The sequence below is a fragment of the Nomascus leucogenys genome, chromosome 14, assembly GCF_006542625.1.
Source record: "Nomascus leucogenys isolate Asia chromosome 14, Asia_NLE_v1, whole genome shotgun sequence".
Taxonomy (NCBI): domain Eukaryota; kingdom Metazoa; phylum Chordata; class Mammalia; order Primates; family Hylobatidae; genus Nomascus; species Nomascus leucogenys.
In genome coordinates this window covers 84,231,573-84,253,206 of record NC_044394.1, presented here as the reverse complement: position 1 = coordinate 84,253,206, position 21,634 = coordinate 84,231,573, and the positions used below count along the sequence as shown (strand labels likewise).

General features: G+C 43.3%; 1 protein-coding gene across 4 annotated transcripts in view; it reads right to left on the bottom strand.

Moving 5' to 3' along the window:
• Nucleotides 1-3,826: 3,826 nt before the first annotated feature.
• Nucleotides 3,827-21,634, bottom strand: part of AFF3 (AF4/FMR2 family member 3) — a 564,533-nt gene continuing 546,725 nt past the window's right edge. For 3 of the 4 annotated variants that reach the window (XM_030827298.1, XM_030827299.1, XM_030827301.1), the window contains 5 exons: nt 19,883-19,954; nt 18,466-18,559; nt 14,288-14,337; nt 13,916-14,139; nt 3,827-9,979 (listed from right to left, as the gene is read on the bottom strand). In XM_030827298.1, coding sequence (XP_030683158.1) covers nt 9,858-9,979; nt 13,916-14,139; nt 14,288-14,337; nt 18,466-18,559; nt 19,883-19,954 — 562 coding nt within the window. In that variant the 3' untranslated portion in view covers nt 3,827-9,857. The remainder of the gene's footprint in view (nt 9,980-13,915; nt 14,140-14,287; nt 14,338-18,465; nt 18,560-19,882; nt 19,955-21,634) is intronic. The other variant, XM_030827300.1, reaches the window with a different exon arrangement.

Below are 21,634 nucleotides of genomic sequence, written 5' to 3'. Positions count from 1 at the left end.
AGCCTGGTTTTTAGAATTTCTAATTTCAGAAGAATCACAAGCTCATTGCAGAAAATTTGGAAAACAGAGACAAGCACAAAAGAAAACACCAATCTTCCAAACAGTGAAATATTTTGATGCATGTACTTTCTAGTCTATTTATATGAATGCTTAAAATAAATTTTTATCATATATAATGTTTTGGAGTACAAAAAAAATAAAGTTTCCTTGCAAGAAATATTCACAGATTTTGGGAAGAAAGGCTGGAAGAAGTGATTCTTACTAAAGCCTCTGGTCTTTAATGAATTGCTTAGATTAACTTTTTTTTCCCCCCACATACTCAGAGACACAGATAGGAGCCTGCAACTTTCTCAGCAGTAGTGTTTGTAATGTTGCTGCTTAACAGAGCCATTATGGCTACTTGGATTAAAATAGTGACTATCAACACAGATTCTGAACTTTCTCCACAATCACATCCAAATGCACTAATAAGAAGCCCCAAATGAGTATCACATAACAAAATGAACTTGATCTACTTTAATAGAGAATAACTAGAAGAGATATGAAAATGGTATTGGACCTAATAAACAGCATTTTCATCAATGCTACAATATGTACATTTTCCCGACATAAATTACTATACAGAATTGTCCTATTTAAAATCCTCTTCAATTCTTGAAACCGTCCTAAGATAGATGCCTGTAAGAAGACGAAGATCCTATAATTTGTTTTTGTGACTGCCAAAGCTGGATACCTGGAAAATTCTTGAGGGAGATAAGCTGGCTCCCAAGTTGCTGACAGCTTTCCCAAGACCAAAATGCAGAATTTGAAACGGTGTTTGATGTGACACACTAGGCCTTTGATATCAGAACACTGAAGTAGAGTTGCTAGCTCCATGAATAAACCTCCAAGATGACACACACAGCATAAAAAAATGGTGGAATTTTAAATTCCTTCACTGACTGGGGCAGACTTCATGCGAGGGACTTTAAATGTTTACAGAATTGTGTAAGCAAGAGACTATTACACTGTAACAGGAGTATCTGTTCCTTAGCACCCTGCCTAAGAAAGGGTGAAGTCCAAGTGTCCACCTGGTGTATTTCCTCCTGCTAATAAATATTGTGTTGCCAGGCTGGGTGCGGTGGCTCACGCCTGTAATCCCAGCACTTTGGGAGGCAGAGGCGGGCAGATCACCTGAGGTCAGGAGTTCGAGACCAGCCTAGCCAACATGGTGAAACCCCATCTCTACTAACAATACAAAAATTAGCCGGATGTGGTGGCAGGTGCCTGTAATCCCAGCTACTTGGGAGGCTGAGGCAGGAGAATTGCTTGAACCCAGGAGGGGGAGGTTGCAGTGAGCTGAGATTGCACGACTGTACCCTAGCCTGAGTGACAGAATGAGACTCTCCCTCAAAAAAAAAAAATTTTTTTTGTTGCCACTCTAGAAGTTTTTAGCCAACTACTTGGAATTTGCTTGCACTGGGCAAGGTCTCGTGCTCCTGTGAAAACGACATTAGTATTAAGTTAGGCATAAATCAGGCTGAACCTTTCATCATCTCCAGCCATGGTTCCTTTTATTTATTTTATTTTATTTTATTTTAACTGGAGAAAGGTTAGGAAAGGGATTTCCAGTGAGCATGAAAAGAAGGGACTCTTCAGTATGTCATGATTACTTTGGTTAAGCTCAAAGCACTGATTTACTGATGCAAGGCAGACACACCGGCCCTGTGCCTAAAAAATATAACAGCTAAAAATTTCAATCCACCATTTAGGGCTTTGACCCTAGTGGTATGCAACATCCAGATCACTGGTTGGATTTCTAGTCTTTGTCTGCATGTTTGGGGCTAGAATGTCCAGTCATTGGGCATCACAAAGATCAATGAGATCATATGTTGATTTTCCTCTCTACTGGTACAGCCACTAAAGTTTCTCCTACAATTAAATAATTATGTTGACGCAACCACCTAACCCCCTAGAGGAAAAAAAAAACCACCCATTTTCTCAAGAGAGGTTTCCTCTTTCTTTCCTGAAGCTCATGCATGACATACCTAAGTCCCTTATGACAGATCTCCTTTCTCAGAGACGAACCTCCCTGAGCAGCTGTCCTCCACCTCCTACCCCCACCCCCTAACAGAAATTACCATCAGAGACACAAGATCCACATGAAGAGAACTCACCATGGGGGCACAGGACCTGACTGTGCCACAGGCCTCTGGCGACGCATGTAGCATGGTGTGCAGTACACACGCTATTTTCTCATGGAAGATGGCAGCCACTGGAAGCTTGGACTCCATGTTGCTTCTTCCCCTTCCCATCTGGATAGCCCCTGCTTTTTTTTCTTTTTTTTTTTTGTGGGATGGAGTTTTGCTCTTGTTGCCCAGGTTGGAGTGCAGTGGCACAATTTCAGCTCACTGCAACCTCTGCCTCCTGGGTTCAAGTGATTCTTCCACCGCAGCCTCCCAAGTAGCTGGGATTACAGGTGCCCACCACCACACTTGGCTAATTTTTTGCATTTTTAGTAAAGACAGGGTTTCATCATGTTGGCCAGGCTGGTCTCAAACTCCTGACCTCAGGTGATCCACCCGCCTCGGCACCCCAAAAAGCAGGGACTACAGGCATGAGCCGCCAGCCCCTCTGACTTCTTAAAACTAGGGTGTGATGAGGAGGAGGAGGGTGGGGCATACCACCCACAGTGGGGTACTAGGTAGCCCTGCTGCCCTGCCCGCCTTGGTCTGTTAGAACTCTGTCTGCAGCCAGGAAGGACTCAAAGTGGTAGCCACACAGGTGAAGAAGCTCCCTCTCTGGTGTCTTCCCTGGCTATTCCTGTCTCTCTCCCATCTCATGGGGGTGGGTATGGCTACCCTGCTGTCACCCTCTTGGTCTGCTAGATCCTAGTCCAATCTAGACCCTAGGAGAAAATTCCATCTCCCACATTGTACATGTGTGCACCTTGGTGCCTGCAGACATAATATATTTCCTTTGCCTCTGTTCCTACAGTAATGTTTAAAACCCTGTCAAGTGTGACCCTTGGGTATCTCAAAAAGCTTGCCCAGATCTGTCGCTCCTCACAGTCACTCAGTAAGGTGATTGACATGTTGAGTTACACTTCACAAAGAGAAAACTGAGGCACAGAGAGGAGCTTTATTCAAAGACCTGGTGCAGCAGGGCAAAGGAAGAGGGTGTTGGGCACTCCAGCTACTGTTCCCACTGTGTGGCCCCAACATGAGTGCATTCTTATACTGGAGCTCTATTTCCTTAAAGCCTCCACTGTTGCTAACAACTGTTCTATTAATAGTAAGGAGTCAAGAAATGAAATCCGACTTATAGAACTTACAAGGAAAAAACTCTAAAGGAACAAAAGATCAACCTAGCCTACAGAGGAGGACGTGTGTGTGTGTGTGTGTGTGTGTGTGTGAGAGTGTATGTGAAGCCCTGGGAACTTCAAGGGATTAATAATCAGTTTGAAAATTACTCAAAAGTGTCAATGCTGCTATGTCACTACTTAAAGAGGTCTCAGAGATGGCTGGTGATGCTATGGAGTGCCTGTAAGTAAAGATCCGTGTGACACATGCTTAGAATTACAGACATCTCAGCTACATGGCCATCCTTTGGGCTTTGTGATTACTCATGCTACAGATGAAGGTAAGATGGGAGACTCCAAGAATGTTCTTTGAAAAGTCAGATACCCTTGGCTCCTGTGGAAGGAATGCTGCTTAGTGAAGTAATGCACATTCCTCACTGCTGAGTATTTTCTTTTTGCTCCTATGGGCATCTAGAAATAAAGGGATCCTGAATACTGGGGAAAATTCAGTTTTGTTTTATGGAAAATTGAAAACGATAAGGAAACTAGAACATTGATATTATTTTAATAACCCAACAGCACTCTGAAAATCCTAAACATTGGTGCTATGCTAGATCATGTCTAGATCCAAGTATTTCTGGATGAGCTTTCCTATTTTAAAAATGGGTTAAAAAAACAAAACAAAACCCAAGTCCTTGATTCAGCTTTTCAGGCTACATCAATACCCCTGGTGCTTCAACACAAATGCTGACCCTTGTATTGACTGGCAATTAGTGCCCTGAATTCAACCCTCAGATCAATGTCTATAAAATTGGCTGTAAGAGGTGGATTTTCAAAGTAACACACAGAGATTTAATCCCTTGATTCCCATTACTGTGAGAGCTGTGAACCTAAATCCCCTTGCAGCCAACCCAAAATTTACCCCCTGCTGCCTCAGAGTGCCAATTAAAATAATAAAAACCAAAACCGTGGTCAGATGTAATTAGTTTGAGAACGGAGTTTATAATTTTCCTCATGTCAAGCAAACAAGTTAACCCCTTTGGTGACATATACAGAATAATCTGGACAAAGGGAACACAAATCTCAAGTCTGAATATTTCTTGTGCTATTTGCCAGGAAGTTGTAATATTGAAAAACTGTGCTCTTCTGAGAACGGGAAAATGAGGACATAAACTCTGGTTCCAAATGGTTGGAAGTGCAGTTTATGTGCTAAGGTTGTTTTTCCCCTTTCATTAAAAAAACTTTCAAGATTCCGCTTGATCCGGGTTTCTTCGAAAATGTATTACTTCTTAAAAATATAATTCTTATAGGGACAGACTTCAGCTGTGTAGCAGGCAAAGCTGCAGAAGAGAACGTTCTTGAAAGACTGTTGGGTGTTTCTTAGCACAAACCACCTCTGAAAGAGTACCAAGCTCAGTGGTTGGTGAAGCAAAGCCAAATCTCTGTCCCACCTATCGTTGGGATGAGGAGTTCTCTATGGTGATCCTGAGTCAGGCTTCTTCTCCACCCCCTGCTTGGTTAATGAGGACTCAACTGAACTGCCCATCTGCAAACAAACCCTTTCTGCATATTTCTCTCTAGACACGAGTGAATTGTGTCAGACTGTATAATGGGAAAAAGACAAAGGATATTTGAATCTAAGGATATGGGCTGGATCGGGTGAAGGGATGGTTTTGTTTTTGTTGCTGTTTCTGCTTCTTTAGTTTGGGGAGGAGGATAACGAAAAGGGTTGGAGATAAGGCTAAAAATGAAGTGAACAAACTTACCCTCCCGCATAGGGGATGCTTCATGTCAAGCCACTGGTCTAATACCTCCATCTTCTTTAGTTCAAAATTATCTTATTTTACTCAACCAAATATTGCAAACATGATTCCACCATGTTGGTTTCAGTTGTGTGCAGTTCCCTGACTGCACAGAAGTCAGGGAAGTAACTTGTGACACTAAAGAATGACAAGCAAAATGGCATCCCAGGGCTACTGGTTGAATAGGAACCCTGTGGCCATTGAGATGACTTTCTCAAGCTTCCTGTTGAGCCTTCACTGGGACACTGGAGAGCGTGCACGTGCATACGTGCATGCATGTGTGCGCATGTGTGCATATGTGTATGTATCAGGAAATAGCAAAGACAAATAGTAAACTATAGTTATAATGAAGAAAAACATGCTTTTTTTCCATGAGAAATGTCAGACTTCATACTGATAATCTGTGGGAGCTACATTTAAGCCATTTATGAAACAAAAAGGTTGCTTTTAGAGACATTATAAACTGGGAGCCAGAACAACTGACTTGAACGTATTTTGATTCTCAAGTTTCCTTGTAAAAATATTCACAGAAATTGGTGGATGTCTTTTACGTACAACTCAACTTCTCTCATTTACAACATAAATCATTTAATGTAACATTTGCAACCTTAGAAAGGCAGACATATTTAATCCAAGTCCGTTTATAAATTCCAATTTCACATGGATTAAAAACTGCAGATAAATTAAGTCACAATAATATCCTGTACATGCATTAAGGCTGGTGACTGCTAAAGTCTCTTGGGAGTCTACAAATAGGAAATCGCACGCAGATTACTGGGTCTGAAGAGTGTCTACATTGTTAAAAAAATCTTGCTTTTTTTTTTTGGTGATGCAGATTTCAACAGTAACTCTGGAAAACTGTGAAAAATGTTATTTAAAAATATATATGTATATGCTACTGCACAGTTTCAAAGATGTGATTCATAAATAATGTTGGCTGCACTGATTAATTTTATAACAATTACTGCACTTCCAAGTTGATGCGAACACGCAGTGACTCATACTCAATATTAGGCACTAGTAATATCCTTCAGGCGCACTACAGTTTTATGTTAGTTGTATTGTACATATATATTTTTAAATGTATGCATTTATACAAACTGTGTATATTATGTATGGGGTGTCAGAAATGTACACATCACTGTTATATAATACACACATCAATGTTGTACATATTAGGATAAGTTTTAGTGCAGAAAGTCTCATTGCATTGCATTCCATGTGTTCAATCTAGTACACAATTTGTCAGCTCTTAAGATTATTTTTCCAGTACATTCCTCATTAGATTGTGGGTTTCAAGTTTCCATTTGTGATTTGAATGTTTCCAGAAATCTCTGTCTTAACCAAACCTGTCACTCCAGGCATGATTCTGCACGTGAGTCTGATCTGTGTAGAGTAGTATCATCAAAAATGCCAAATTTTGATCAGGAATATACCTGGGCTACTCTCTTTCAAAGGCAATTGAACACTGTAATAAAGGATAGCATCCATTCAGGTCATGGAAGGATATGGTCAGTTGAACTTGTGTTGAACTTCGGAGGCAAATGTACGTCTTCAAATAAAAAGATGTGGTAATAAAAATTATTTGCTTAAATTTGAGAGTCTCTGGAAGGATATACATCAAACTGTGAGCAGTGGTTGTCTCAGGCAGAAGGGGCAACCAGGGACTTACACTTTCTACTTTCTATGTTTCTGCACTGTTTGAATTTTTATAATGAGTAGGTATTACTTTTCTAATCAGAAAACACAAGAAAGATATTTCAACTTGAAACAAAACTAAACAGGCCAGGCATGGTGGCTCATGCACTTTGGGAGGCCGAGGCCGGAGGATCGCTTGAGCCCAGGAGTTTGAGACCAGCCTGGGCAACATACTGAGACCCCATGTCTACAAAAAAAATAAAGAAAAAATTAGCTGGGTGTGGTGGCATGTGCCTATCTTCCCAGCTGCTTGGGAGGCTGAGGCAGGAGGATCGCTTGAGCCCAGGAGTTTGAAGCTGCAGGGAGCCATGATCGCGCCACCACATTCCAGCTTGGGCCACAGAGCCAGACCTGGTCTCAAAACCAAACCACACCAACAACAGCAGCAGCAACAACAAGACTAAGTAAAAGGAACAAGTTATGAATGAATTTCACAAGCAACAATTGGAGGATGGTTACTAACCAAAATCACCTATGCCAAACCCCACAGAAACTGCTGTAGCAACGTGCTCCACATGTGCTCCACAGATGAAATGAGAGACAGTCATAGGAACTACATGCTCTGACCACTGCCCACAAGGGCAAGTTTCAAGAAGTTTTCCTGGGAAATGTGGGCCATCAGAGTGCTGATAAAACACTGCTGGCCCACCTGTCAAATGGGGCTTCACAAGGAAGCTCATCACATAGATGTCACAAAAAAGTCTGCAACTTTCAAGGTGGGCAGGACCAGAGAAGCTCTCCAGGGATGCAGGACAGCCCTCCAGGGCCATCCCTTTATGTGTTTGAATATTTCATCAGGATTCTTCAAAAGTAAGTAGAACAAAGTCTCAGTCCTCCAAAAAAATGACTCAAAATTTCTTAAGTTAGGTTCAAGTTTCTGACATAGGATGGGATTGTGAACTCTGCCAAAAATTAGTGAAAGGGCTGGGTGTGGTGGCTCACGCCTGTAATCACAACACTTTGGGAGGTGGAGGCGGGTGGATCACCTGAGGTCACGAGTTTGAGACCAGCCTGGCCAACATGGCGAAACCCAGTCTCTACTAAAAATACAAAAATTAGCTGGGCATGGTGGTGCATGCCTGTAATCCCAGCTACTTGGGAGGCTGAGGCAGGAGAATCACTTGAACCCAGGAGGCAGAGGATGCAGTGAGCCGAGATCGTGCCACTGCACTCCAGCCTGGGAGACAGAGCGAAACTCGTCTCAAAAAAAAGTGAAAGGGTTGTAAGAAGCACCCCAGTTGGGAGACACGTAAAATGGAAATTCTCTTAATATTTCCAAATGCTTGAAGGCCAAAGCCAAATGCAAATTCCACAAGCCCTTCTTATTTTCAACTAATTTCAAATCATCTAAGTTGTTCAGTCATTTATACAATTTTGAATCAGTGCTCAGAGCTAAGGAATTACAATGATCTTACTTCCCACCTACAGATCAGGCTGACAAAAATGTTAACACTGCAACCCGATCTGTAAGAATATCAGTGAATGTTTATAGATCAGCATCTAGTCTAAGCATTTTGTGCCGTCATCACCTCGAAAAAATGGATTGCTCCACATATTGCACCGCCTGCCTTTCTCAGACCGTCCTGGTGCAACTTTATCAAGTAAGAGGCCTCAAGGACATTATTTTTGTTTTTAAAGTGTGGCAAGATAGACCCTCTTTTGCAGGAGTTATTTTCTTTTCGTCAAGATTTCATATCCAAATATATTTAACAAGATGACTAAATCTAGGGCATAAGACACTATAAAAGAAAAAACATCAGACAAAAACCGTAAACAAGATGTCAAAGAAACTAAAATGTAAACTTAATTAAAAAAGAAAACAAGAGAAAAACTCAGAGCAAGGTGTAAACATACCAGACACACAGGACACAGGAAGAGGCTCTGGTTGCTGCTGCCCCAGAAAGGAACTGTGATCTCCCGCATTGCAAGCAGCCTGCTAATCAAAGCCTGAAAAATCGCCCCCAACTCAAAACGCATCAAAGGGCTGCAGGGGCACATTCTGCATGAGGAGTGAGAGAATCAGATAGCATTATCATGGCAAATAGCTCTTAGCCTGGTAAGCAAAGGATTCAGGCTCCTACTGAAGGGACATTCTAGGTAATAGCCTCATTTATCCAAGAAAATCTGTAAGAAAGCTATTGGTGGAAAGAAAAGACTTGAAACAGATTGGCTGACAAATGCCATGTGGCCCTACAGCCACCTAGTCACAGTGGCAGGAAGAAGAAATGCATGTGGCTGGTGGGCTTGTTATCACAGGTGCAGAAAACTTCAACTCCTAACTGAGCTCCAACACACAGGCACTGCTGCTTTAGTGTCTGTTAAGTTTCAAAGACGCCGAGTTTTTGCTAAATCTCAGTGCTATTTGCATACTACTTGGAGGTGGGGCTGGGAAGGGCTGTGAGTGTCCATCTGTTTGCCTGGAATGTGTTTAGTTGATAATAAAGTCAGATGGGGGAAGGGAATTAGAGGAAGAGCAGGGTATTTGGTAACATGCAATCTAGTAAACTTCCGGCACAAAAATATCTGGCTTATTTTCATTATTCAATTACCCATTAATACATACCAATCAAAAAATAATTGGGGAATAGTATATTAATACTGGAAGTAATCAACAGTATAAGAGCAGGTCCATCTTCACTGGCAGTCAAGCTTTTGGTGTGCTGTATTGCACCTGGTTAACTAACCCATGAGATTTTGGTTGAATTTTCTAAGAAGTCATGGTTTAGCACTAGAATAGAAATCGTGTGTCTGTGATTGTGTGTGAGTATGGTGTGTGTGTGTGTGTGTACTTCCTCTAATCAGAAACCTCTGATCACTTTGTCTAGCCTGGGATTATGGAAACTAGACAAAGAAGGTGTGTTCTGAAGAGCTGTGTATCTTACACACATACACAGGCGGCTTCTTGTATACCCACACATACAAACACACATGCCCTGCAAAAGATCATTGTTCAATGCTGAGGAAATGTTCACTGCAGTCTGATAAATGCTGTGGCTGGGAATTTCAGTAGCACAGTGTCCAAAAATGTTGAGCCATCTGTGGAGACCAGAGCCCAATCTGGCTCCAGGGTGAGGTCCCTATGACAGGTGGGCGCTGTTCCGCAGCCAGTGCAGGCCCTGTTGGGAGTACTGGACCAGGTGCTCCATGCTGCTGTGCAGGGTGACCGGCCCCATGAGCAGATCCAGGTCGTTGAAGAATTCTAGGGGACAGAGAGAGTTGCTAAGAATGCCACACATGCTAGGTGTGCTATCCTGAGCAACTGATGTAAGAAAAAATTCCATTCATAGTCTCTATATAAATCAAGGATTCTCTGTTCCATCATGTAACTTTAGCATTCCTTTGAACAAAATAAAATCCAAGGGTGGGGAACTCATGCTATATCCAAATAAATAAATATGATATCTGCCATTTCTAACTTAAATGAATAGTATTTGCTTAGCCATATAACAAAGAAAATCCATATCCTCCAGCTGCATTCTCCTAGTCCAGTAATGCTTCCCACTCCTGAATGTGAATGTGGCTCTGTCGTCCCTCACCCTGTACTCAATTCTGGTATGCACTGAGCCCCTGGAGTGAGTCCAAGGGGTGAGGCCCCAGGCTCCTAGGGGCAAATCAGAGACGGGCCATGAGACATCTGGACTGAAGTCACCTTCTAGCTTTTGAACATTCCCTAGGTTTGCCCTTTCACCAAATATTTATGATGTGGCCAGGCACGGTGGCTCACACCTGAAATTCTGGCACTTTAGGAGGCCAAGGCAGGTAGATCACTTGAGGTCAGGAGATCGCGAACAGTCGGGCCAACATGGCAAAACCCTGTCTCTACTAAAGATACAAACAAACATTAGCCAGGTGTGGTGGCGCACGCCTGTAATCCCAGCTACTCCGGAGGCTGAGGTGGGAGAATCGCTTGAACGTGGGAGGTGGAGGTTGCAGTGAGCTGAGATTGTGCCACTGCGCTCCAGCCTGGGCCACAGAGCATGACTCTACCTCAAAAACAAACAAATATTTATGATGTACCAAGGCACTCTGCTAGGTGCAGGGGGGTAGGGGATGATAGCAGGACGAATTGTGTGGTCTCTGCTGTCTCAAAACCACAGTTTAGTGGCTGATAGAGGCAAAAACATTCATATGGCTACTCTACTGTCATGGCTGGTCACTGAATACACTTCTTGGGAGTAAGTATCTGGGAGAAGTGTCTCAAAGGTCCTCACATACCCGCTGAATGAAGACTTGCTGGGGCAGGGATGGGGAGGTGGCTGGGAGGCTGGCCAGGGAAGGGATCTAGGGGTAGAACAGAGGAGGAGGAGCAGGTAGGCGTAGGGGAACAATGCCAAGTCTGCACTGGACACTTGGCACTGAGCCCTCTGGTAGGAGACATCTAGCAGGCAGCTGGCAGTGCCATCTGGAGCTTGGTCTGCTCACAGTCTCCCAAACTGGACACTTCTATACATTTGTCCTTTCTGTTTTGTCCACTGGTGACACCCACCCCACCTATTTCAGTCACTCAACTGCTAAGCGCTTTTCTTTTCTTTTTTTTCCTTGAGATGGAGTCTCACTCTGTTGCCCAGGCTGGAGTGCAATGGTGCGATCTTGGCTCTCTGCAACCGCCACCCGCCTTCCAGGTTCAAGCGATTCTCCTGCCTCAGCCTCCTGAGTAGCTGGGATTACAGGTGAGCACCACCACACCCGGCTAATGTTTGTATTTTTAGTACAAACGGGGTTTCTCCATGTTGGCCAGTCTAGTCTCGAACTCCTGACCTCAGGTGATCCACTCACCTCAGCCTCCCAAAATCTAAGTGCTTTTCAAAGCTCTGTTCCATGGTTCCATGCCAGCTCCTCTAGCAAGCTCCTCCTGGTGCCTTCTGACCCCCATGGCATTCTCATTGGACTTTCTCTGGGCTGCATGTTATGTACTATGTGGTTTTATTTACAATCTCATGCACTCTGCCATACATTCCTTATCTCATCCTGAACATCTTGCTCTTGACTTTGGAGCTATCACGCTCCCATGCTATCTTGGGAACATAGTTTGCATTTCATGGCCTGAAAGTGAACTCAGATTTGCACTCTTACCTGCTGCTGCAGGGACAATAGTAAATTAGTATAAACTTTCAGGAGAAGAGTTAACAGCATATGTCGATATATAGAACAATATATATAGAACAATATATATCTTAAGAGAATCTATACCTGTTGACCCCCAAATTTTATTCCACAACTCCCTCCTAAGAAAATAATCAGAAATACGGCCGGGTGTGCTGGCTCATGCCTGTAATCCTAGTACTTTGGGAGGCCGAGGCAGGCAGATCACGAGGTCAAGAGATCGAGATCATCCTGGCCAACATGGTGAAACCCTGCCTCTACTAAAAATACAAAAAAATTAGCTGGGCATGGTGGCACACGCCTGTAGTCCCAACTACTCGGGAGGCTGAGGCAGAAGAATCACTTGAACCCAGGAGACGGAGGTTGCAGTGAGCCGAGATAGTGCCATTGCACTCCAGCCTGGCAACAGAGCAAGATTCTGTCTCAAACCAAAAAAAAAAAAAAAAAGAAAAAGAAAACAACCAGAAATATGAACAATTACTTATGTAGGGATATTTATCCCAACATTATTTGTCACAGTGGAAAAAAACTGGAAGGAACTTAAATGTCTAAGAACAGGGGAATGGTTTGAGAAATCAGGATATTTTGTGACTGTATAATCAATGTACTAGGATATTATTATAGAACCACCATAAAGGGTGTTTTTTAACTAGTTAGTGACATGAGAAAATGCCTGATATAATGTCAAATGAAGAAAAGATATACAACTGTGTGAGTATCCCAGCTACTCAGGAGGCTGATGCAGAAGAATCGCTTGAACCCGGGAGGCGGAGCTTGCAGTGAGCTGAGATCGCGCCATTGCACTCCAGCCTGGGCGACAGAGTGAGACTCCGTCTCAAAAAAAAAAAAAAAAAAAGATTATTGATGATTTAAAAGTTGTTTTATCTGAAGTTTTCTGTGCTTTACAAATGTAGCCACGGTAAGTATGCGTTACTTTTTTTTTGAGACGGAGTCTCGCTCTGTTGCCCAGGCTGGAGTGCAGTGGCACCATCTTGGCTCACTGCAAGCTCCGCCTCCTGGGTTCACGTCATTCTCCTGCCTCAGCCTCCTGAGTAGCTGGGACCACAGGCGCCCGCCACCACGCCTAGCTAATTTTTTTGTATTTTTAGTAGAGATGGGGTTTCACTGTGTTAGCCAGGATGGTCTCGATCTCCTGACCTCGTGATCTGCCCACCTCAGCCTCCCAAAGAGCTGGGATGAGAGGCGTGAGCCAACGTGCCTGGCTATTTTTTTTTTTTTTTTTTTGAGACAGAGTCTCACTCTGTTGCCCAGGCTGGAGTGCAATGGCATGATCTTGGCTCACTGCAACCTCTGCCTCCAGGGTTCAAGCCATTCTCCTGCCTCCCAGTTTCAACCCATTCTCCTGCCTCAGCCTCCCGAGTAGCTGGGATTACAGGCGTGCACCACCATGCCTGGCTAATTTTGTGTATTTTTTAGTAGAGATGGGGTTTCACCATGTTGGCCAGGCTGGTCTTGGACTCCTGACCTCAGGTGATCTACCCGCTTTAGCCTCCCAAAGTGTTGGGATTACAGGCATGAGGCACCGTGCCCCGCCTTATATTACTTTTATAATCAGCAACAACAAATGTTATTCAAAAAGAAATACAGCTTACTGCTACACATAAAATGCTCTTTTCAACTGTAAGCAGCTGGCGCTCAGAGTTAGTAACATTCTCATTCATTCATTCATTCATTCAGTGTTTCAGAGCTCCACCTGTGTTCTAGGCACTGGGCTAGGTCTTAGGAACACAAACTTGAATACAGCGCAGTTCCTACCTTTGAGAAGCCCACTGGCTAAAGGGACAAGTGTAGGTGTGCGTATCTATACCTGTACCTTGGTCTGTCTCCCATCATTTTCCACTAAGAATAGAGGGAGACAAAGGCATTGGAGGCCCTGCGGTGGGGGAGAGGGCAGGAAGGGTTTCCCGCCATTGGCGACAACTCCTCCTATCTCTCCTTCGAGAGGCCATGGAAACTCGCCTGCCGCTGCCCTGATCGGGTGGGCCCCTGATTCCCCGTGGGGTGCACTCACCTCGGTTTTCCTTGGCCAGGTTGTCGGCCATCTCCCAGTAGTCGTAGCTGTGCAGGATGCTGTTGGTGATGCTGACGTGGTTAGCCGCCATCTGGTGGATGCGCTGTGGGATGCTGACGATGGTCGACGGGGACAGGGCGCTGGCGTTGGAGAGGCTGCCCTGAGACCCCACAGAGCTGGCGGGAGAGGGGTTGGGAGACATGGGGGATGGGGTTCCAGTGCTCCTGGAAGGGGAGAGGTAGAAAAACCAGAGTGGCGAGGTCGGGAGCAAGCGAGGCAGGGCAGCCCCTGGGGGAACAGAAAGCAAAGCGCAGTGGCCCAGCACCATGCATTGTCTGGCTTACGGCACTGACTTTGGAAAAGCGAACTTACTTTCCACTGGCCCCCCACGGAGATGGGGCTTGGGCGGCTTTAGATGAGTTCTGCAAGAAAATAAAAACACTGACAGTGAGTGCCATCTGCGTGAGGTGAAATAGGTGACATGAATGTGTTTTCAGGTGACTGCAGAGAGAAGCAAAGGTAGACACTGCAGGAAAAAGGCACCTTCAGAGAAACTGGACCTGGCAAGTCTCCATCACAGTTCTCTGTTCCCTTTCTGGAAGCCAGTCAGGACAGCTGCCTGGACTTCGGAAGTTTAACAGTATTTCTCTTAAAAGGAGTTGCTCTTGAATATTCCTAAGAGAATATATTTAAATGTATTTCCCTAGCAGACAGGATACTCAAAAGTTCTAGTTTATCTGAATATTCCGATTTAGAAGTTATTTTGCATGGACAAGGTGCCTGCATCAGCCCCCAGTGAGGTAAGTGAAGGGCTTCACCCACAGCCTGGGTTTTTATGTACACATTTTAGGTACCACATTAAGTCATAATCCCAAGGGTCTGTTAAATCTTGAAGCAGCCTTATTTTTTCATTGTAAATTAATTTTTCTTAAAAGGAAAAAAGAGCAGGAACGCCCTCATATCTCCCCTTATATACAATACTTTGTATTTAAAAGTCGGACATATTTGCAGAAACAGTCGACATATATTTACTTAGTGCCTGAAAATATATGACATCAGATTATATTGTTTTAACTTAGAAGTTTAAAAGTATTTCTTCTTAAAGGAAGTTGCTGTTGCTGTTGCATATTCCTAAAAGAATTGATTAAAATATATTTCCATAACAGACAGGATGTTCAAACATTCTGGTTTATCTGAATATTCTGGTTTAGGAAGTTCTGTTGCACATGCCAGGTGCTTGCATCAGATATTTAAAAGTTTTGCCTCTATTTAGGGAAGTTGCTCAATGCAGTTAGACTTCTCCTCTGAGAACCCAACGGTGCCTTCATAGGACTGTTAAGGGAGAAAGCGGTCTTTGTGATGCTGATGGGAGTTTTCCCCTTCCAGAAAACAGCCTCAGCCTGGTTCTCCAGAGACAACACGTTTCCTTTGGTTAGAAAGAACTTTATGGAGTGGTGACTGATTTTTCTGGTTTTAGTGCAGGTGTTATTAAAACAGCAAGAAATGGCCTGTCAGAACTCTGAGGTGCTACAATGGCAAGATGTAAATGTAAGGACAACATTGCAAACCATGCCACTTTTGCCTGTCTCAGGAAATACAATTATTTTCATGAGGAGAATTAGGAAACCTTCCTGAATAGGGGAGCTTATCCTCCCTTTCCTGACACAATGTTACTGACACTTTCTCAAGCTGGTGCTACTGGACTGATCACTTTGTTTCCATTTCATCCTGTGGTTCTGAGAACGTGATCTATAGAATGGATGTTCTGGATATAAGAACACTAACGGCAGAAGGGGAGAAAGGCGTGGGGGTTGCAGAAACAGTCCAGTAAAGGCTACTGAATGGAGGAAGAAGGCTGGAGCTCACGCCTGTAATCCCAGCACTTTGGGAGGCTGAGGTGAGTGGATCACCTGAAGTCAGGAGTTCGAGACCAGCCTGGATGACATGGTGAAACCCCATCTCTACTAAAGATACAAAAAATTAGCCGGGTGTGGTGGCACACGCCTGTAATCCCAACTACTTGGGGGGCTCGGACAGAATCACTTGAACCCGGGAGGTGGAGGTTAGGGTGAGCCAAGATCGCGCCACTGCACTCCAGCCTGGGTGACGGAGTGAGACTCCGTCTCAAAAAAAAAGAAGTCTTGAGTTCTCTTCCTCTACCACTAAGCCCCATGCCCAAGAAATACCGGCAGGAACAAAGTTCTTTTTTTTTTAGAGATAGCTCTGTACTGACAAAACACATAGCCAAATTGTCTTAGGTACCTAAAGATTTCATGGTCTCTGAACTCAAAGTAGCATTTAAATAGCCCTTGAGGCTGGGTGTGTGGCTCACGTTGGTAATCCTAGCACTTTGGGAGGCCAAGGCGGTAGGCTCGCTGGAGGACAGGAGCTCGAGAAGGATCTGGACAACACAAGGAGACCCTATGTCTACAAAAAATGAAAAAATGAGCTGGGTGTGGTGGTGTGTATCTGTGGTTTTGGTGACTTGGGAGGCTGAGGTGGGAGGACTGCTTGAGCCCAGGAATTCACAGCTGCAGTGAGCTCCGACTGTACCACTGCACTCTAGCCTGGGCAACAGAACAGGACTCAAAAAAAAAAAAAACAAAAGTCCTTGAAACTTTGTATCCAAGTTTCAGTTATCAGGAATAAGTTCTGGAGATCTATTGTACGGCATGGTGATGACAATTAATAATAATATATAGTATACTTGAAAATCTCTAAAAGAATCGATTTTAAATGTTCCCATCACAAAAACGGTAAGTATGTGAGGTGATGGATATGCTAATTAGCTTGGTTTAATCATTCCACGACGTATCAATATATCAAAACATCACATTATACATAAGTACATGCAATTTGTTGTTGGTTAATTAAAGAAATTTTAAAAATAGCTTTTGATGAAGGGTAAATGACATTAATTCCTTGAGGAGAAACTCTGATTTCCTGGTTGTGTTTTCCTTTTTTTTTTTTTTTTTTGAGACAAAGTCTCACTCTGTCACCCAGGCTGGAGTGCAGTGGCGCCATCTCGGCTCACTGCAACCTCCACCTCCTGGGTTCAAGCGATTCTCGTGCCTCAGCCTCCTGAGTAGCTAGGATTACAGGTGCCTGCCACCACGCCTGGCGTGTTTTCTACCCATTCTGTATGTATTCGTGGGCTGCAGAGAATATTAAGAACTTGTATCCCTTAAAAGTTTGTTGTAGCCCCTGGCGGCTTACGGATTTCAGCTTCCTTCTTTATTCAAGCATTTTCCTTGACTGTAATAATTCTCTTTAGTAGTAGCTCTTACATTCTGGATTTTTGAACACTATTGATGTTGACTTTAGGCACCTGAAGGAAAGGGAAGGCTCAGTGCTGGTTCGTCCTGACGACACAGGACGGTCAATGGGCCGAGAAAGTGATGTCCATGGCCTAGTACGTGGTTACTCTACATGCACAATTAGAAGGCAGTGTGCTGAACACACCCCAGGAACCCCCAGCACAGCCTGGCCACTAGAGATCACCTCTAGAGGAGGTTGGGCATGAACAGATCTCAAATGATGGCTGTGTATCTGACAAAGGGCTGTTGGAGATAGAGACGGCATAATTTCTAGTTTCTATAAACAGAGAAGAGGCCCAGAAATCTCAAATGAATTATTAACGTAAGGTCGACCTCACAACAGTACATCAGAGAAGGCTTTTAAAAATTTATTCTCCCTGTGAAAATAATTTCATTCCCTGAGATAAGTAAAAGGTGGCATGGTTTGCAATTTTATCCCTATCGCTACACATTGCTATCTACTGCTTCTGAGTTCTAACAAGCCAGCTCTTAACCATTTTAAATAACGCCTCTATTAAAAATTAAATTAGCTACAAGAGACTAGCTAAGAGGGAATGGCTCTAAGGGGTTACTTCTAAGGAAAAGAAGCTCTCAGTGAGCAAGAGGAATTTATGTTAGCTATAAAGATGAATTTCCTAGGACACTGGAACAAGTAACTGGATCTTCTTTCTCTTGAAGCCATAAAAATACTTGGACAAGGCTGGGCGTGGTTGCTCACACCTGTATTCCCAGCACTTTGGGAGGTGGAGGCGGGGAGATCACCTGAGGTCAGGAGTTCGAGACCAGCCTGACCAACATGGTGAAACCCCATCTCTACTAAAAATACAAAATTAGCCAGGCGTGGTGGCGTGTGCCTGTAATCTCAGCTACTTGGGAGGCTGAGGCAGGAGAATCGCTTGAACCCAGGAGGCGGAGGTTGCAGTGAGCCGAGATTGCGCCATTGCACTGCAGCCTGGGCAACAAAGAGTGAAACTCTGTCTCCAAAAATACATTAAAAAAAATAAAAAAATAAAAATACTTGGACAAGAAGGCAGGGAGATACATTAGATGGTGGGCTCTCAAAGGTCCATTCTGAGCCCTGAAAGCCACAAGTGTGGCATAAATGGGGTTACCTTGGGGACCAGAGGTGACCTGCATTAGCCCCAAAGCAATGGATTCTACCAGGTGCTTCACAAATTTGACAGGGAGACAAGTGAAATTAAGGAACAATTCTGCTCATTCACTAGACAGTACCTTGAAATAGTCGATTAGTGCTTTTGAATACTTTACAGCGTGGTCCCTTTTCAGTCGAAACATCCGCCAGTACAGGAGAGCCAGGCATCGGTAACTGCAGGCGAAAAGAGAAACAGGCCCAGAAGCGGCTGAGTGCGTCCTGCGCAAACAAGACTTAAACATTTTTGTTGTTGTTCTAAGATATTCAATAACAATACCTTGTTTCTATATAGGAAATCTTTCTATATGTGCACATAATGTCTGTGAGGGAACACCTTTTGTCCAAAAATAGAATTCAAAATTCCAAGAAGGTATTCCATAAATACATTTATCACTAGATAATTTTACAGCATTAGCAGAATCACTCTGTTGCGTCGCAGGGGCTGGCCGCTTCCTTCTTCTACCACGAGAGGGCACTATCTCTCCACGAGAGGCGCGAGGTAGCTCTAGCACGCAGCCTTCACTGCTTCGCGGGCGAGCCCCGCTCTGCGGAAAGGACGGCATTGCCACCTGATTTTGCTGAACTATAATCGGCTCCACTAAAGTCACAAACATGAATGTACTTTATAAAGACCAAAAACACTATGCTGGGAATAGGTGCCATCATTTTATTATTTCCTATAACACTTTGTATACTTATTTATATATCAGTATTCTATCTTATATAATAATATTATTATTTAGTGTATTATTCCAATATGGGACTTTAAAGTTTGAAGGGGGCACAAAAGGCGTTTCTGAGACTTATCCTCTCTTCCTTGGAGCTATTCACTCAGTTATTTGCTAACTCGGATCTGATGCTGACATCCAGAATACCAGGGTACAATGGCAACATCTCCTCCTAGCAAACCAAACCCAGGACAGGTAACAGTTTGAGACCTTTTTTGTGTCTGTTGCTGTTATTATTATTTTTTAATTCAACTGTCTTTATTTCACTGCTTGGTAGACATGTATTCTATCAACATTCTCTGCCTTCCACCTACTGATGAGTAAGGAAGGGCTGACAGGTAAAGGAACTATAGGTTACCCGATCGTTCCCTTTTTTTCTGTGGCATCATTTTCAAAGTAAGCGGCTGCGTAATCCCAGCACTCTGGGAGGCTGAGGCGGGCAGATCACTTGAGGTCAGGAGTTCAAGACCAGCCTGACCAACATGGTGAAACCCCATCTCTACTAAAAATACAAAAATTAGGCCAGGCACGTGGCTCACGTCTGTAATCCCAGCACTTTGGGAGGCCTGTCGATTTTCAATCACTGTGAATTCAGATCATGTATAGTATGGCAGCAAAAAATGGTCTGGACTTTCCCTGGTCATCAGAACTGCTCTGGGGCTTTGTATGTTAGAAGACATTGGGCAAACACTATGCATTTCAGCACCTGGTTTGCCAATGATGCCATGCGAGGCTGGGGCTGCTATTCTAAGCGGAGATGGGCACTCACCATAATGCAGCCAGTTGTTTGTCTTCTGGTGTGGCATTAGGGCCTGAGTGGGTTTTTAGTCTCATAGCATACCTTAGAAAAAGGGGGAGGAGGAATAGAATAAAAAACATAAAAAGGAAAGAAATAGTAAAACAAGCTTTTTTATTAACAGAACTTCTATGATGGTAGTTCTCTCTGCCTGATCCTTAGCTTTTCATAGTACTTGCTGATAATTCTTTCTTAAAAGCTAGCTGGTGCTGCTCCATTTTCCCAAGTGTTACATTACTGTGATGACTAGAACAGCTACTTTCTGCTCTTTAACAAGTTCAAATGCTACAGATTGTCGGGAGTGATACCAGTTCAAGAACTATTCATGTATATGGTAACATGTCCATTTTTCCAAATTTTGACTTATGGCTGAGTGTCTGACAGATGGAGGTGAAGTTCTATCCTTCTGTGCTTACCTCCAGAAGAATTTCCATCCTGGGTATGCAGAGCAATGCTTAGATTTACCCCTCTTTCTTTGTTATGTAACTTTTACTTTGACAGCTACGTAAGTGTCCTGAGTACATTTTTAATCGCTATTTGCTTCTACAGACAGATGCTACGAGAAACTAGTGGCTTTTATGGACTGCACTTAATTCCATTTATTTTTCTGAACCAAGGGGACTATGGCCATTGCTTTCTCCGAACAACTACCAAATTACATATGTAGACTCTTTGAGAGAGCTGAGGCAATATGTGTAATGATCAGATTGTCCTAGGTTCAAATCTCAGCTCAGCAACTTATAAGTTGTAAGAGCTTAGACAAATGTATTAACATCTTTAAGCCTCCATTTCCTTATCTATAAAATAAGACTAATACTGTCAATCACATAACATTGTGGTAAGAATTAACTAAGATAGTGTTTGTAAAGCTCTTGGGATAGCTGGCTGGCTTGTATATTGCTCAAGAAACATACTGTTATCATCGCACTATCTCCTCAACGTGCAGACTTGTAGCATTTTTGAGTGTTATCTCTTTGCATAGTTTTTACAGTGGTTGCTCTGGGTTTTACAATATACATGTAATTTATTGGTATTTACATTTTATCACTTTGGATGGTATGGAAGTATGGAAGTCTTACTTCAATTTAGACACCTTTACCTTCCACTTAAAAAGAGCATTGTCTTGAGTATCAGATGGTGGTGTAATTTTTAAATTTTTTTGTTTTGTAGCAGTGGGGTCTTACTGTGTTGTCTGGGCTGGTTTCAAACTCCTGGCCTCAAGCTATCCTCCCAGCTTGGCCTCCCAAAGTGCTGTGATTACACATGTGAGCCACTGTGCCTGGCCTGCTGGTATAATTTTTGTTTCAATCCTCAAACCTGGTTTGTAAACTCATAAGGAGAGTAGTTTATTGTATATATATCTATGTGTCTGTTCTTCCTTCTTTTCCAATGCTCCCATATTCCTTCTTTTGTCATTTTCTTTCTGTTTGAGAAACTTCTTTTAGCCAGTCTTTAAGGGTGGGTCTTTTAGACACAAATACTTGTACTTTACCTAAATCTGAGGATATCTTTATTTCCCTTCACTCTTAAAGAATAGTTTCACTGACTCTAGAATACATGGCTTGATATTTCCTTCTTTCAACCCTTGGAAACTGTCACGCCACTCCCTCCCAGCCTGCATACTTTCAGAGAAGCCTGCTGTCATTTGAATTGATTCTCCCCTAGAGATAATTATCATTTCTTCCCGGCTGCTTTCAGGATATTTGGCCTTTAGTTTTTGGAAAT